At 38.7% G+C, this 18,356-nt stretch overlaps 2 protein-coding genes and 1 long non-coding RNA gene across 3 annotated transcripts; all 3 read left to right on the plus strand.

Moving 5' to 3' along the window:
- Positions 1–1,355: 1,355 nt before the first annotated feature.
- Positions 1,356–2,521, plus strand: LOC145483489 (beta-1 adrenergic receptor-like). Its single transcript, XM_081462005.1, has one exon. The coding sequence runs from the start codon at positions 1,555–1,557 to the stop codon at positions 2,479–2,481; it is 927 nt and encodes a 308-aa protein (XP_081318131.1). The 5' UTR covers positions 1,356–1,554; the 3' UTR covers positions 2,482–2,521.
- Positions 2,522–4,589: 2,068 nt separating this feature from the next.
- LOC145482126 (adenosine receptor A3-like) lies at positions 4,590–5,555 on the plus strand. Its single transcript, XM_081460761.1, has one exon. It carries the CDS (start codon positions 4,590–4,592, stop codon positions 5,553–5,555), a length of 966 nt encoding a protein of 321 aa, XP_081316887.1.
- A 4,585-nt stretch (positions 5,556–10,140) lies between these two features.
- LOC145493856 (uncharacterized) lies at positions 10,141–14,662 on the plus strand. The gene is made up of 3 exons (XR_014050186.1): positions 10,141–10,295; positions 10,408–10,467; positions 12,041–14,662. It is a non-coding gene; the product is annotated as an uncharacterized LOC145493856 (long non-coding RNA).
- The last annotated feature ends 3,694 nt before the right edge of the window (positions 14,663–18,356 follow it).

Raw genomic sequence — 18,356 nt, forward strand, 5'->3', positions numbered from 1 at the left:
TTTCTCATTTTGTTTTAATCAGTTTCCTTCATTTGACCCGAAGTTAGCAAGCTTTCTTCTGTGCGTTGTTTGCTGGTTGCCTAGTCTAGGTGCTCTTCTTGGGCAACGTTTTAGTAAATGATTTGCTTGCGTAAACGGTATGCGCCGCCACCAGTCCGCGGAAGCGGCTGCGTTTAGTTTGATTTATTGCGGCGAAAGGACGATTTCAATTCTATGATGCTCGATTTCTATGACGCTTAGTTAAAGACGTACTTTGCGTCTTAGACGTACGAAAAATTCGCCATAGAATCGCTTTCGCTTTTAGTTTAGAGATCAACAAATAGGGAATTGAATGGACATAAGGTACGTTATGTGCGAATCGGACTTTTTCATGTATATTTTAAAGGTTGCATGTATAAGGCATCATTAGACTACAGTTTTTTCTTACTTATTAATAAGGTGTAGGTCTTGAAAAACAGCTGGAAAGTCACAATTAAAAGTTGGCTCACACTTTTTGTCAACGAAAGCAGTTTAGAGATATAACTGGTTATATATTTCAACATCAATTATATTCAAATAATTGACACGCGAGTGCGTGATAATTAATAAGTAGGACGGAAAAGTTAAGTCAACACAACTTTAAAAGCCATTTGCGCAGAGTTCAGTAGATAGCGATAAGCAACAAATACTTCAGTTGACTCGTCCCTTAAATCAGTTTTAGTTAGACTGTGAGCAGTCTTTCTTTTGCTCGTAGTCTAAGTTTTGGCCCGTAAACCACAAAGCAAACTTCAGTTGCCGGTGTATCGCTAAAGTCATAACAACGCAAGTCGCCTTTTGCGTTTTTAAAGTTTTTATCTTTCATGTTTATAAACAACTGATTGAGTTTAAGAACCGTCAGTGAGATAAATACATTTGCTACAAATACGGAACAATGACTGAGGTAATTTCTTCGAAGTTGGGAAAAATTTAAAATTGATGAGACAGCTTTTCAATAAAACAGCTCAACTTATAACCTTAGCCATCTGCACCCGTCAAATAAAACTAAGTTATATCAGCCCAAGCTCAGTCATGTTTTTTGGCATAATTGCTTTGTAATGCGACAGCTGGAAGCAGGACATTTAGGCAATGTTAACCAATCACAAGCCACAGCATAAACAATTCACCCTTTGGTTTGGGATTTGAACCAATCAAATATCGAATACAAACTTTTTTCGATTCCTTGTTTATGTATTCAAGTTTTCCTTTCAGTTGACTTCACATTTCACTTGCTGAATCGTGTCATTGCATGTCTATTTGAGAACATAAGTGTTTCACCCTTGTGAGAGAATATTCAAAGCGCGTAAAAACAGTCAGCGCGATGAGCTGCGAAAACAGCCGTCCTTGCCGGGACGACCATATTGGCAAGCCGTGTCCGATTTGAAGTGTCAGGTGACAGAAACTCAAACATGCTGGAGACTTTTAGAAATATTCTGAATTTGTTTCGTTCTGACCTGTCACCGCCAAATTAATGATCAGAAAAATAAATTAACTGCTAGTTCAGCCCTGGAAGGAAAGAAAATCGACGACATAACAAAGATGAACAGCACTTGTTGTGATAGTGAAGAGTTCAGCATGGCAGCAAAGATAGTTTTATCAACGTGGTATGGTATCGCAGGTCTGGCGACCATAGTTGGAAACGCGGTTGTGTTGTGGCTGATCTCTAGAAATAGGTCGCTTAGAACAATTTCTAACTTGTTCCTAACTTCATTGGCGGCTGCGGACATTTTAGTAGGACTTGTTATAGACCCGGTATATATTCTTTTCAGATGCTTGCTTTTTAAAACAGATACATATTTGCAAACCTACAGTAAAGCTATTGACTATCTCTGGATCCATACAACAGTGGTTACTGCATTCAACTTATGCTGTGTTACCTTGGAGAGGCACATCGCCATTTTTTATCCTCTCCGCTACGAAGACATTATCACTTACCCAAGATGTTACGTGCTGATAGCCACCGTTTGGTTTATGTCCTTGGTTCTCCCCTGCTCGAGGTTCTTGGTGGAGGATGTTTCAGTGCTACCAAGATTATATTTCTCTTTTGCAATAATCACGATTTTAATACCAATGATTCTCATAATTTTCTGCTCTATTCGGAACTTAAAGGCTGCTTCAATGCAGTCCAGGCGAATAACTGTCAATACTGCACAGAATCAAGACGTTGTGATAAGAAGGAAAAAGAACTTCAAGGCTGCTAAGACGATCAGCATTGTGGTGGGGCTGTTTGTCGTTTGTTGGTTGCCGAGTTTAGTGACTTCTTTTGTGCATTGCCTGGGTAAAAGATTGATTTTCTATACGGTATGGAGGCCAGTCGAAGCGCTCGCATTGACTTCGTCGGCAATCAACCCGTGGGTGTACTGCTTGCGGAATGCCGAGTTCTACCAAGCCTTAACTGGTACTTTCCGATTTCTTAGAAGAAGGAATGCGGCGCAAAATGGGATTCGTCGTTCAGTTAAAAGATAAAAGGTCGACAGATTGTGAATTGAGTAAAGATTATGCTTGAAATCTGCCAGTTTGAATTTTTCAAGTTTAATTTAAAGTGGTACAAAATTAGTCATTTAGAGTTTAATTTCGTCTTACTATTGAAAAACGCCGCCTTCTCAAAAACAGCTGGAAAGTCACTATTAAAACTTGACTTTCCCGTTTTGTTGAGAAAAGCGGTTTTAAAAATGAACTCTGTGGACATTTCAGTATAATGGATGTTTGACCAAGCAGTGGAGGGTAGGGAAGGTAACAAGAACAAACAAAGAAGCTTTTCATGGGGAAATGAATCATTGAATAACGACAACAAATGATGACGAAACAAAAATCTTCTATTCAACATGCAGATAGTTGTTCCAGTTAACTCGTCAGAATAGTCAGGACCTCCAGCTGTTTTGGCTTTGTTTTGTTTAGCTTTCTTGTTTTTATTTGTTTTGTTTTGTTTCATGCTTTGAGTTTATAGATCTCTCAAGACTTAATGATTCGTAACCGTAAACATTGATGCATAAAACGTGAATAATTAATTTTTGGGTGATATTTCAGGAAGAAATGGTTCTTAACTACCATGATCTTTTCTTTAATAACTATTTACGCCTCAGGTGAAATTTCCCCTAAATCCTTTTATATTTGTGTATAAGAACAATGCAGTCGAGTAAAGTTAAGAGAAGGTTTCAAACACAAACTAGAAAACATGGTGATTGTCTTAACCTCTAACTGACATTTGGCATACATTTGTCAGTGTAGGCATAAGAAGCGACTGCAAACAAGCCAAACTCGCAGATGAGTTTTTTTGTTATTACAATTCAGCAGACCTCTCACTAAACTCCGGCTTACGCCAATGGACTGGTTGTGGTGAATACTGATATTTCAGGAAGCATTGGTTTTTAAACACAGTAAACTGCTACAAGAACCTACATTTTCCAGGTTAGCTTTATATATGATATAGACCAGTCAGGGCCATAAATAGGTTCATAAGTGGTAAAAGTTCCAAATGGGTGTGGTCATAAGGGGATCTGGCCCAAATGGGGGTTTTAATACTAAAGACAATATAGTGAACCAGTCCAAACTCGAGGAAATTACGTGCAGTTGACGCAAAGCGCGGGAAAACGCGTGTGAGTGAGTCATGATTGGTTTTGGTTTTACTTCTGATTGGATGAAAAAGTGGCGCGAGTTTTTTTGAGCCAATCATGTAGCGTAGTTGATGCAAAACCAATTACTTTTCGAAACTCAATTGAAAACAGCTCTGTCTAAAACTAAAGGTTTTGTTTGTTTGTTTCTAGATTGGATTGTAAAAGAATCTTACAACTATTCTTTGTCTCCTTGCTTCCTTGTAATAATTATGGGGATTGTGTTTCGGGAGTGGGGTTACAACGGGCACGAGGAAAGGGCTCTTAATTTCTCCCACGCGCGCTCGCAAACCTCGTGATGACTTTTGAGGCTTCACTTGCTCAGTTGCACCTGCCACGCGGGCTAATTTCAAACGGAATCAGACTCCTTTATTTTGGCCATATTCGCCAGTGGCGGTTTCCTTTGCTGTATGAATTAGACGTTAAACAACCGCATAGGTAACAAAAACATCATTAGGAAATATATATTATATTTTTTGCACCTACTGCGATGGCTGTTAGCAATCCACCATGCGAGATCGGATCCTTAAAAGTAAGGAGACAAATACATACACCTGAAAGTTTCGCCACCATGACAGATAATTATTTGCGTCTGTACCTCCTTTTCAAGAGGTGTTTTGTTGATATTCATTGCCGGATTAAAACTACACTTCCACGTCTCTAAACTGACTTTCTCCATATCTTTTCCGTTTAAAAATTCTATCGTTCCTCAAATGAGATAATGCTGGAATTACTTTTATGCGTGTCTTTATTTAGTAGGGATTTTTATTACTCACTTGATTTAATTTGTCACTTGTGTTTGGATAACACAATGGTTGGAAAAGGTTTGTGTGTGCAATGACCTGCTGAGGTGTTTGTTTAATTTAGATGGTAAATTTCAGTTTGTGTACGGACAGCTTTCATTAATTTATCAATATTCACAGACCTAACAAAAAAAGTTTTAAAGCAAGTGGTGTTCCCTAAATGGTGATAGTATTTGGGGAGCAAATGATCGAATTTGGAGCTGAGCATGAAGCTAGTGGCCTACTAAAGGGGTCAATTTGTTCAGCTTCTGTAGATCTGATTCAAGATTCTAAACAGGCAATAAGCTCGTACGTGGCTGCATCTCCAAATGTCGTTCTATCCATAACAGCAACCCTAGGAAATATTTTGATCCTCACCGCCTTAAGCCATCGAGACTCAACGCTTCATCCGCCATCAAGACTCCTGTTCAGATGTCTTGCGACTACAGATCTCGGAGTGGGAGTGATTTCGCAACCACTTTTCATTATGCATGTCGTGTCCGTCATCAGCAAATCCTGGAAACTCTGTTTTATCAGTGAGCGTTTGGCGTACATTACCGCCGCAGGGCTTTGTGGCGTCTCCGTCTTCACGTTGACTGCAATAAGCGCCGACCGACTGCTAGCCTTGACGTTAAGGATGCATTATAGAGAGCTCGTGACTCTTACAAGGATACGACTTGTTATTGCCCTCATATGGTTTATAAGCTTCGCAAATGCTTTACTGTACTTACTGGATCAACGTATTTTCTTAATAGGATGTTTCATTGTAATCGTTACTGCTGTGGTAATCGCCACCATTTGCTACTTTAAAATATATCTCATGCTTCGACGGCAAAAGTCACGAGTTGAAGATCATTTGAACCAAGGGCGACAGGCTGCGTCAAGCCTTAACGTCGAAAAGTACAAGAAGACAGTTTTGAGTGCCCTCTGGGTTCACATTACCTTAGTAGTTTGTAATCTACCGTATGCTGTAGTGACAACAGTTAAAACAATTCGCGGTAATACTCCTTCCCTCTTTATAGTCGAGGCTTTCGCTGCCACCCTGGTTTTCCTCAACTCATCTTTGAACCCAGTTCTTTACTGCTGGAAGATAAAAGAAGTGAGACAAGCAGTTAAACAGACAACGGCAAATTTCGGATGTCTTTGAAAGAAGAAGGATGATTTTTCACCTTTCGTTCGAGTCAAACCACCACCTAACTAGTGTAGTCGATGTACGCATATTACGATACGATACGATACTTTATGTTATTGTGGTTAACACTCGATGCCTTTTCCGCCTAATCTTGAAACCACCCTGATGTATACAGAAACCTCTTATGCGAAGTTTTTTCTTAAAGCAGAAAAGGAACAAAACAATTTAATATAATCGGGCTTCGGGAGATCGACATTAGATAGTTACTCCTTTATCTCTTCTCTTCGTATTTATATTTTCCTTCTGTAGCACAAAAATAGTTTTCAAGCAGGCTTGCCGGAAAAAGAGATGGTCCAAATTGATGAGGTAAAATGATTGTTTACAATTTAATGCTATAATGTTGTTGAGATATAAGACCTTAAAAATTGCACGACCGTGTTTGGTTACACTTTACCTCAAATTTGATTTACAGTAGTTTTACATGAGCAAACTGATTAAGAATAGGCCCCTTCCTAGACCATGGTCTCTTAAAATTCTCTTCCCCACCCAGCTTTCTTTCAATGCTGAATCTTTAGGTAAATTAGACTTCCCAGATAGCTTCACTGGTCCGCTTGCTGTTCCAGCGACAGCAGCTCACTTATATTCTGAATTTTCATGTACAATACGCAAAGATACATCTATAGTGGACTTGTACTTACCTTTTGCTGTTTTACTATGTTTTCATTGCCAATCAGGCCATGGGGTAAGATCTCCTGCGTTAACTACTACTCGCAACAGAACTAACCCAGAAGCAGGCTATAATACGCCTAAATCAAACCACACAACATTTAAAGTCAAGTTTTCTTTTGATCTCAAAATGCAGGGATCATTTTCCTCACATGTAGTCAATGCATATCAAAGTACTCGCAAGACCTACAGGAACACAACAGTCAGCTCCAGCTCTCTGAAGTCATTTCCATGTTGTGTTAGCCAGCACTACGGATAACCTCATGAGTGCAGCTGCTTGGTTGATGCACGGCATTTTCAAGCCACCCTGACCTCAGATAACTTCACTGGTCTGCCTAGTGCTTCAAGTAATGAGAAATATATAGCTCACTTACACCCTAAATTTACACGTAAAAATTAATAATAATAATATTGAAACATATTGCTGAAAAAGCCATCAACGTTCAACCTTAGAAGTACTTACATCAACATGGCCTATTAAATTTGTTTCATTCGGGGTTTTAGACCGACACCATTCAACCCTGACAGAGGGTTGATCTGGAGAAACAGTTTCTGGGAGAATGCACTTTGCTCGAGATTCTTCTGCGTAAAACGAAAGGAATCTTGTTTGGAACCTTCGGTAAATGTAAAACCTCCTGCGATAACTACAACACGTATTTGTAACAGGAAACTCAGGAGCAGGCTATAATATGCCTTAAGTAAACCCATAAAGCAGGCCTCTTGCAAAAAATGAATTACAATTAAAATTACCGATAAACCAATTTTGCTCTTAGATGTACTTGCTACATGTACAGTACCTGATCTCCTACCACATATCGGTGGATGTAGGGTGGAATGGCATTTCTACTTTCCATGTATTTTAATTTTCCTGTTGTGAACAATATGAAATTCAAATGCCCACTACTTCATTCAGTTTTGAAAAGTAATCATAAAGAATCAGCAATTAATTCAGCACTCCAGAGCACTGAACCCCAGATCCAGTTGACTTGCACCTCTTTAAAACCTCAAGTCTAGTTTGATTTCTTATTGTTAGGCTGCAACAGACTAGGGACATTGTTTGTGTTGTGTACCTTATTGTTCGTTTGGCCACTTACAAGGAAATTGTAAACGGTGCAGGTTGCCCCCTCTTTCCCACCCAGATCCAGCGGCCTGGGTTAGAGCCCTGGTTGGGGTCACTGTCCAATGTTCTTCGACACTGAGACACTTAACTCCTACAGTGCTTCACTCCACCCAGGTGTATTAATGGCTTGTAACATTTTGATGGACTAGAATCCCATCCAGTGGGAGGTAGAAATACTCCTTCATGTAGTCTACTTTGCATTCAACCAAAAATGCCAAAAATTCTGAAACTGGTGCATATGGTAGATAGATTTCCTGGAAAAGTTTCCAGAGTATCCGGAAATTGTTGAATTTCCGTAAAGCGAACGATTCAACAGAAAATTCCGGAACTTTCTGGGAAGACAGTCGCATGGAATTTTCGGTATACCTTGCAACGTTGTCCTCTTTCCCAGGAATTTTGGAAGATGCTGTTCCATTCGCCAAGGGAAATTCCCGAAAACCCATACCGTAATTTTTGGTCTAATGGAAAGCACCCGTAGTCATGTCATGCTTAATAGAGAAAATGGAAATAAGCGTTCATGGACAACTAGACTGAGACATGCATTATCCTTTATCCTGTATCAACACCACTGTGCATGTAAAAGGCAGTTCCTGACTATTCATATTACATATGCGTAATTTACGTCTGGTCGTTTACGACACTTTGATATAGTTGCCAAAATGCTACAATTTTCCCTTATAAACGTAAATGACATGAACTATATATGTAACATGTTCTTGTGTGACTTAGCGGTATGATAGCTCATCAGCCTATTCAAGTGTCAAAGTGTATCAGCTTGAACAAAAAGCCCAGAAATGTTTGTCTGTGGGCAAAATTTTATACCCTGGGTGCCAGAGATTTTTCTTGCGCGGTTTATTTCTATTGCTTGTGCCGGCCTTCGGCCGCCGAAGCGAAGCGAAGTATTTCCGTCCGCCGCGCGCGAGAAAAAACATCTGATACCCAGGGTAAAAGTTTTAGCGCTCGGATTGCACTGCAGTTCGTGATTGCATAATCTACACCACAACTACCCTACAGATTGCTCACGCAATCTCCGGGTTTGATCTGTTATTGTTGAGTTATCGAATTCCTCCGGCGCAGTGTGGAAGGAAAACATTTGAAGCATTTTCAGAGTGAAAACGCCGTTTTCAAATTTATTCAGCGTGGTGTGGAGGCGCGGGGGTACTCCCATGTAAAATGGACGGGGGCGGAGCGAGGTGCTCGTCGTAACGTTTAGGGGTTAAAAAAAAAGCGATTTTGACACCTCTTAGGGTGTTGAGCCTCAAAAGGTTCATAGCGGGAGCTTTTGCGGTAACTTTTAGGGCATTGAACCGAAAAAAAAATGTGACAGGAGAGAGAATGTGTTATCTTAGAATTGGTACCTCTTATGAGGTGAAAAAACATTTCATGCCACGCCCAAAAAACAGGATCTTGGTATCTCTTAGGGGTTCTTTTCAAAATTGCCGACGAGCACCCGCGTCCTTTTTATGTGGGAGTCCCTAGCCGTTCCCCGGGGTGGACGGGGCGTGAGTCACAAAGGTGCGTATCACCCGGCGAGTGTCAGACTGCGTGTACCCTGCTAGATCCATGTTACGCCGCAATATGAAACAACTAACGCAAAATCTAACGTGAAATGTAACATTAACTCGAATCGCAACAACGTTTGATGCAAAATTTAACACTTTCTTTAACGGAATTTTAACAACTTTTTAACGTAAAATGTAATAGCTTCTTTAACGCGAAATCATGTAACAACCTTACTGAGAATTATCGGTAGATATCTCAGTTGAATTCCCATGATGCGCCTTGTAGGACGTACTGTGCCGGGGTACTGTGAGACAAGGAGCAGCTGATACCACATCCAAGGGGAGAGTCTGCGCGGTCTGGATGCTAGTCCGCGGTAGTAGATTCTATTGAATGCCGTTTTAATTTTATAATTATTTTTTGTGTACATTTCGTTGACCGGATTTATCGGTGAGGGTACACCTGTAGTTTTGAAGCCAGTTTGGCCTGAATTTGTCTGAAAAATGTTTGCATATTCCGGTCACTATATTCGTACCCTCGGTATTGGACTGGAACTAGCTTGTAACTGAGACTAATGCGGGAAGTCTTTTCAAATGCAAATGACTCTAATCTCCTTTTAATGATATTCTCCGTACGAGCCTCCATTGTGAGCTAGTTCCAGTCTCATACCGAGAATACGAGAGTGTAGAGCTTATTTCTAACTTTAGCTAACTTTTTTATTTTTCTAGTTCATGTGTCTCTTGTCTGAACCGAGGCACTTGTTGGGTAAGGCCTTGCCTGAATATACTGTATAACGATTTACATGTAAGGATCAGGTTTGAAAAAGAGTAGGGAAAATAGCGTTGTTTGCTTTTAAAGTGTCGACGCGCCGCACACCCCCCACCCAAATGTTCGTGGAACACCCCCTTCCGGAAGATAGCCGACTTTGTTAGCGCGAGATGGCAAGACGCCATCACAACCAGGTTGGAGAGTTATAGCAGTGCCATAGAATTCTTCGTTCTTACAGCTTTCTTCGATTTAGGATTAGCCATGAGAGGAATTCTCGCGCGTTTAGCCCTTGCGAGCTAACAAACTCAAGTTATTATTATTTGTAAAAATGCCTAATGGCTGACTACCTAACTACCTATAAATTTCCTGCCAGGAGGTACGAAGAGGGAGGTTCGGACCCGTCACAACAGACTTCAACTAAAATATCAACCATGAAGGCATGAATGAAAGTGGATCAACATATCCCGGGGGAGGGGTTCTCCCTGAAATCTACCTGGATTACGCGCGAATATTGTCACGACACCAACTCGCGCGGGTCACGCGCGAGATGAGTGAACGCTCCCACCATTCTTTGCAACACAGGTCGTCCATGTTGTTGAACCGCCAAAGTTGAACGAGGCTGAAAAAAGGCAGACTAAAAGGTTAATTTGTTCTTATTCACTGTGTATTTAGTACCTTTCCTTTTAGTGCTCTCATGCTTTATTCGTATGGAGGACTTTCTCCTAATCAGTGTACCTGGTGTAATTTATTCAGGAATGAACTTCGCTTGGAGCTGGAGAACTCTGTTGGCGAGCGATTGAACTCGGATTGCAGGTAAGCTTTTTGGACAAACAAAATATATTTGATTTATTTACATTGCCTACTGTAGTAATATGTACTTCTTCCCCTTTTGATCGGGTTCCAGCTTGCTTCTAAGTTAGCTTCGTTCTGCACGAAACATCATCATGTATGTCCCCTCCCGCTATATGTGTGTTTTCGTGAGTGTTGTTCCCCCCCAACGGCGAAAGCTTCAGTATTATCGCGAGTGCTACCCTCCCCCCCACCACACACACTCACACACACACACACACACACACACACACACACACACACACACACACACACACACACACACACACACACACACACACACACACAGCAGACAAGATCAAATAAATAGAATGGCTATATCTGCGTGCCCTAGAAGGTGAATAATTTTATCTCAGATGAATTATTTGTCTTTGTTTAATCATAACCAGAGTTTTTAGTGTAATTTATCTGGAATGAGACAACACATGGCAATTAAGCTTATGCGTAAACTGCTATATGTTTTGGAAATTAATTTGTTTGCAATGCTTTTACTTGTAATGTACATATTTGTGTCAGTCAAGTTGAAACCACCACATCCCCTCCCTATGCCCACAGGGGAGGGGGTACTCCCAGAAAAATTGGGTGGAGGCACTTCCGAAAACCCTTGCCCTATTTAAGAGCCAAATCGATTCTTTTTGCTCCAATTTTTCCTACCCTATTAATTAATGTCCTGACCAAAAATTTGATACCCTATTTAAGTATTAACCCTAGCTGTTTCAGACCTGGCAACATTTAAAGTGCCCATAATGTCAAATTTTTGCTTTCTCATCTGATTCTTCACCAAGTTAACTTTCTCGGAAAAATTTTTTCGATTTGCATAAAACGCAATTTTTTTATAATTTTTTAAAGACATTCAAAATTGCCGCCATTTTGGTCAACCATTCACACCAGTCTTCCTCGGTTTGAAGTGAGTTGTGACGTAGGTTCAGGGACAAGTGATTGGAGTCGTGACTTACCTGACTTGAAAACAAGTGGGAATTTTGCTTCAGAGTTGTCTACATTTAGTTGAAAATGGCAGTTATATAATAAATGGTTTAAACCTAGGAGTATTAGTAGTTTGTATCTTAGTGTGATTGTCTGGGTGAAGGTTGTGTTCATCTTTCCAATCTAAATATTGTATGAACTGATTGAAGTTTCAATTTTTTAAAATTTCTATCTGCATTCCGGATGTTTATAATAGAACAGTGGTTCAGAAGTGCAATTGTGATATTAATATCTGTTACTTCTGTTAAAACGTCACTCAGTTTAGATCAGTCATGACCCTACCCCATTAATACAGTCAACCCATTTATACAGCCAAATTTTCATGGCCTGTTGGTGACCGTATTAATGGGGTTCCACCGTAGGTTGCTGGTATCCATTTGTAGTCCTTGGTGAAGTTAGTTTCTGTTTGAGTAAAGTGCTGTGTTCAAGATCATCACTCTGAAAGGACTTTGGAAGGCTTCTTAATTTGGGGACTATTTCAACTGGTGTTATGCCACTATGCCATAAACATTTGTACAGTATCTAAATTTTTTCTATTTCTTCTTTTGAACAGCTGAAGACAAAATACCTGAGGACAAGACAGGAGGAGGATACTATCCACAAGCTTACTCTTACTAGAATGATGATGATTTTTTTTTTTTTTTTTTGCAATCCAGGACCAGGTAAACACTTGTGTTCTTATGCAATGATCAAATCAAGACTTAACCTGGTTCATTCAGGGGAATGCCCCAAGGACATCCCTACAGGGTGCTCAAGTCATCAAATTCTACAGCAGAAAAATAATTAAAATGCACCACCATTTTTTTTGCTTTTTTAATTAATGCACTATTATTACAGGATCCAAAATAGTCAGGGAAATTTTTGTTTTTCAAAATCAGGGAAAGTTCACCTGGGGAATAAATGGAGAAAATGGGAAGGTTCCCTTTTATACTGTACCTTTGCAAAAAAAAAATACGTAGACCAAACTACTGAACTAATTCCATTCAAAAAGTGACCACCAAACTAACTACAGTGTAAGAACGGACATTACTCAACTTATACCAGCAACTACTCACCCCTACAGTAGTCACTACGGTATTTCTTGACCTCAACAGAACTCACATGACGTTCTTCAACCAGCCTCAACACAAACTTCACCTAAAGTAAACCAGTTGAATCAGACCATAACTGATCAGTCTCTGATTACTACCTTTTTATAATGGCTTGACAGGTTCTCAAAGCATCAGTGCTTTTACACTAGACAAACTACTTAATGAAACTTGTCCACTTTTTTTCTTTGTGGTTGGCAACTTGACAGGTGTTCCTTTGGGCACCTCAGAATGGGACATACTGTAATGACTTCCTCAATCCACCCCCCTCCCCCAACTCTTCAACCCTTTCATGATTCACTATTATTTCCCAGGGTTCCCCAGGTTAAGGATTAGTTTTGAGTTGATCATTACATTCCTTGATGTAAACCAAGTTCTGCTTTTAATTTTGAAATACCACAGACATGCAAATAATTTAAAATACTTTCATTGGCTCCAAAAGTAAATTAGTTTTAAAGTGGATAACATTTCATTTGGTTATATTTTATGTTTTTACTGTATTTCCTCCTTGAAACCCCTGTTGGACTTGCTGATTTTTGCCCATACATGTATGTAAGAAGGGGAAGCTCTTTGGAAGAGGGGCTTAACAGTAATAACAAATATCAAAACTGCAATTTGTATGTTGAAAAGGAGATTTGGAAAGACTTCCTTATTAGAATGGAGACTCGATATAATCCATACTTCCAATTCAAAGTTCTAGGATTGTACGAAACAGTCAGATAATCTGCATAAATTTATCATTGACACCAACAGGAAATTCTGTCCTTTTTTACCTCAACTGGAAGGGCTTAGAAATTTATGGCTGAAAGAGTGCTGAGCTGCTGTTTCACTGCTACACTGTAATATGATCACCCATCATATGGATCAAAACAGGCAAAAGAAAGAGATTGGGGCTAATTATAAGGGATACTGGATAGAAGGAGTTGAAAGGAAATTCTGACTGAAATTCATCATTTAACACCCCCCTCCCCCTTCCCCTGAAAAACAAGTTAAAACAAATGGGCAGGTTGGACTCTTTACAGAGGGAAGGGGCCAACTGAAGAAATAAAGTAATTTTCCAGGAGAGTGTGTCTGAACACTTCTGAATGTAGATGCCTGATCATTTCATTCGTTCTTGTTCTACATGTACATGTATATTTTAAAATATTTCTGCAGTCCAATTGTAAAGATAATTTTCTTCCAAAAATTTCCTTTCTAGCTAGTGAAAAATGAAACTCGGCATCAGAAGTCAAGGGATTTTTTTCAACTTAAAAAAGGTCACTCCAAGAAGCTTACTTTTATTGTCTTTGTTTGCAACTGACTTGCATTCTAATGTATTTTTTCCAAGTGATTATCCACTATCTTTAATGCTATCATTTCTGAACTTTAACTTCAACTTCACATTATTTTGCACTTACAGTTAATGTTTTGAAATTACAATATTAGTATAAACAAAGAAAAAAGATACAATAGTCATACATAACAATTAAAGGTGACAATGGTCTTTAGTTTGTGCATGGAGGCTAATAGAACCCCGAGGTTATCGAGTTAACCTCCATCTCGTTTGAGTGAACATCAAAAAACATGGGAGTAGAAGGACGGATCACTAAAGGAATGAGCTAGAAGAATTGTGGAAACTTACGTTTGATATTGCCGAGATAGAGCATAGTTTTTAACACTTTTGGAAGTCTTTTCCAAATCTGTTTGCCTCAAAATAATATGGCTCAAGAGCAGCCATAACCCAGAGTGGTAGTTAAAATGCTTTTCAGAAGCCATTTGGACAAAATCTCTTGGATGGAATGACGCAACAGAGGTGCAGCCTGGCTGCTGAGTGCTGTTCAAAATGGCAGCCTTTATGTCAAATTTTGGGCTTCCTTGAAGACGAATTTCATAAGGAAAACCTGCACTTTAGAGGCTGAAACTTCTGTAAATGGCTAAACTTAGTGCGAGGTTTTTATTAGCGTTGACAAAAAATATATGTTTATTTACAGCTTTTGGAGTGACCGTTGCCTTAAACCATTTTAAAACAAGAAACAACAAGAGACTTCATTTTGTAGTCCAATGAATTTTTATTGACATGCTGAACAAAAACGCTGCTGTTGTGGCCACAGTGTTAAGAAAGTGAATATAATTTGGCAAATTGATAATTGAGTAACTGCTAAATTGAAGATTCGTTATCAAAATATGTTAAGGACTGATTGGTTTTAGCAGTGGTTGTTACAGTTGACAATGAGAATAGAGTTATTGGGTAACTAATATTATTACTCTCTGAAAAGCTGTTTTACAAATTCTATGGCTTGCCTGTAATTTATTTTGAAGAATTCTTTGTTTATGTTTATTGACATTATTATTCACATTCTTCTCTGAGGTGTTATCCACTTTCAACAAATTTATGTAGAATGCATGTTGTTGGTTGCGATGTCTGTTAGTTTTCATTTGACCTCTGTTTGGCTATGCATGTCTGTGGTATTTGTAGTTACTGTACAGTGGCCCATTGGTACAGATATGACTTCACCATTCAGTTATTTATTAACACTTATCCCTTCAGCATGAGTTTGAAAACAATACATTTTGCAAGCTACCCAAATCTGCTAAGTATTTGGAAAATATGACGACTGGCAATGAAAAAGTTTGGACTATTTTTGGTTTGTGCAATCTGTGCAAATGTTAAAATGAAATGTTGATGAAGTAAAACAAAAATAGTAGTAACTGCACTTTGCTATTCAAAAGTTCTACAGGGCAGGGGGACGAGTGTTTTCAAGTTCCAAAATGTCAATTGTGTATCCACTCAATCAAAGAGGTTAGTTTCGATTTCTGCTGAATTCCAAATACTTTGACAATACGGCTTTATCAAAACGAATTATTGATCAGTAGAAAATGAAAATGGTGATTCCATTTTGCTATTCAGTGTTTTTATCACTGGCATTTTTTGTGGAGTTGAAAACGTTACGAGTTTTCAAAAAGATTTAATTTTGATTTCTGCCAAACTCTCATTACTTTGACTATGTAGATTTATTACAGTGCATTATTAATGAATTTAGAAATCAAAATTGGGATTTCACTGTGTGATTCAGATATTTTATTTCTTTTTAGAAAACGGTACTGAGAAAATACGCGCGCTGATTGGTTAAAAATCGTGTTTCTATAACTCGATGTAAACACAGAACTAGCACGAGCGGTCGACGTAATGATGGCGCGAGCAAAAAGAAGTTACATTTTGATAATCAAAGTTGACAAGTTGTTTTCCTTTTTTTCATCGCGGTGTTTTCTAAAAGAAACAGAAAACATGTTCTTCATGTTTCTATCGAGTTATAGAAACACTCGTAAAAGTTTGGGAGAACTCGAAAAAGCTGTGGAAACACTCGCCTGCGGCTCGTGTTCCCACAGCATTTCTCGTTCTCCCAAACTTCCACTCGTGTTTCTATAACTCGATGGAAACACGGTACATGTTTTCAATTTCTTAATTGAAAATTAACTCTCATAACTTTGTCTGAACTTTTGCTGAAGTGATAAGTACAAAATAAATGTCAATTAGCTGTTCTATTTATTAATCCCTTTGAAATTAGGCAATGAAAATAATCATGAAAATAATTACACCCCATTTGGTTTGTGTTTTAAGTGAAGTCTCTTGACAAAACAGTATGGGCCATTGTAAAGTTAGTGATATGAGGAGATTGCTGCTGAAATGCAATGTATGTTATAAAGCTCTCAGAACCTCAAAGACGCACTACTTGAGGATATAGCTGTCTCTACATTTCGATACAATATAATCTCTCGCTAAGTCATATTTACAGATTCTCTTGAAATATTGCAAAATTATTTATTATAAATTTACACTCACAGAGAAAAAAATTTAAAAAGGCACTTAATTTTCTTGAGGATTTAGCTGTCTCTAAACTTGGATACAATTTAATTTGTAATTCAACTTAAAACAATGTTCTTGAAATACTTGAAAATTCTTAAAATTATTTGAAAATTTACAATTAAAAAGAAAGTTAAAAACATGCATGCATTTTATTACCTTGAGAATGTAGCCGTCTCCAAAGTTGGATACTATTTTAATCTTTAATTCATATTTTACAAAATTAATTGTCTTGAAATATTGCAAAATTTTTAAAATTATTTGGAAATTTACTATCACAATTTAAATTTGCATTAAATTATCCAGTCGTTGTTTTTGTAATCCCGTTTATAGTGCGTCTTCGTGTTTAATACCTCATTTCATTGCTGTATTTGTGAGGCACAAAATGTGCTTAGTTGCTCAGTTTGGAAAATGGCTTTTTCCGGATTATTTTATTTTTCTGGACCAACGCTTTTGACGTCAATATCGGGCAAAAAAGTCATTGTCGCGTTCCGCGTTTGCATTTTCTTTTACATGCTGAAATTTTATCGCAGGGTTTGTTGTTTATTTTCAAGGAGCTACAGTGAGTTACAGGTTCATATCTCGCAAATTCGATGATGTTACGCATTTTTACGCCTGTGAATTGCGGTCTAGATATCTGTAACCAAATTATAGCGTGACATGCAAAGACTCGCGTCACGCTTACGTAAAGACGTTCTTTGACAGTTACACTAAGTGTGAATACCGAAGGGCCAACTTATTTTAAAATCGACTTCTTGAGCAACTAAGTACAGTTTGCAACTCTCAAATACTACAGTGAAAACGCGATAGAAGTACAATGAGAGTTTTATGGCAGACATTTTTTTAAGTAGTTGTTTTCTTAAAAGCAGAACTTGGTTTGTGGTCCTTTTATTCAGTGTAATCTCTTACGCAACTAATCTCGTAATGTCTTCGATGGCGGCGTGACAAGTGCGTTGTATGAAACATTGGGTCGTTTATCATACCGTGTAACGGACAGAATTTATGCGAAACAGTTGCTACAGCGGTTGGAGAAAGTTGGAACTTAGTTCTACTTTCTGTAACCGTTGAAGCGACTTATTTTGCGAACGTTTTGTCCGTTGCGCGTTGTGTTACACGGCTCGATGTTTCATTAACTTGTCACGCCGTTTGCGAGAAGATTGCGGGACAAGTTGCGTGACAGATTACACTGTATATCAGGACTTAGTCATGGACACAAGTGTTTACCTGGTTAGTTATGATGGACTGCTGGTAAAACGAGAACACACAGAACTGTCTCTTTGTCTCTTTATTTGCGTTTTTATTATGTTAAAAAAAATAATAAAAAAAATCTAGCCGATCTTGTCCCTGCTTGTCGGGTTGTTTTCACTTAGCTCTGAGTTGAAGTGTTTCTTCTGTTCCTCATTAATATTCCAACTTTAAAATCCTGGTTTGTTTATCTGCTCCGCCATCTTTGATGACGACACTCGACCACTTTAATGATATGGCCGCTTGCTCTCAAGTGGAGATGGCATAATGAGGGAGGTGAGAGTTTGCTCCCCATGCCTTCTCGGTTTCACTCAACCACGTCATTATACCACACCATTTGAATTGGAATTTTTATTAGCTTTGAGAGCCGTAAGTAATGCGCGAAAAGATTAATGCCAAAATAGTAAAATTTAAGATGCGTGTTCCAAACACTGTACCTAGAAATTTCCGTTGGAGGGACAAGGAAAACAGGAGCGCTAAAGTACAAGTCACGTTTAGTCATTTCCATGGATGCCAAGAAAAGAATCCAACGCAAAAAATCATTGATCTGACTTGCCGACCAAACCTCCTGCCGACTGTCCTCCCGCAAACTTCACCAAAAGAACACAAGTCACTTAAAACTCTTCCGTCCAAGCTGATACAAGTTTAGGAATTTTCGCTTATGTTTAAATAAGATCAAAGTTAAGGCGATGAAA

This window comes from Orbicella franksi, chromosome 1, assembly GCF_964199315.1.
Source record: "Orbicella franksi chromosome 1, jaOrbFran1.1, whole genome shotgun sequence".
Lineage (NCBI taxonomy): Eukaryota > Metazoa > Cnidaria > Anthozoa > Scleractinia > Merulinidae > Orbicella > Orbicella franksi.

Bases quoted from the DNA above. Each gene is read 5' to 3' on its own strand.
- LOC145483489 (XM_081462005.1), top strand. From the start codon at position 1,555: ATGAACAGCACTTGTTGTGATAGTGAAGAGTTCAGCATGGCAGCAAAG.
- LOC145482126 (XM_081460761.1), top strand. From the start codon at position 4,590: ATGGTGATAGTATTTGGGGAGCAAATGATCGAATTTGGAGCTGAGCAT.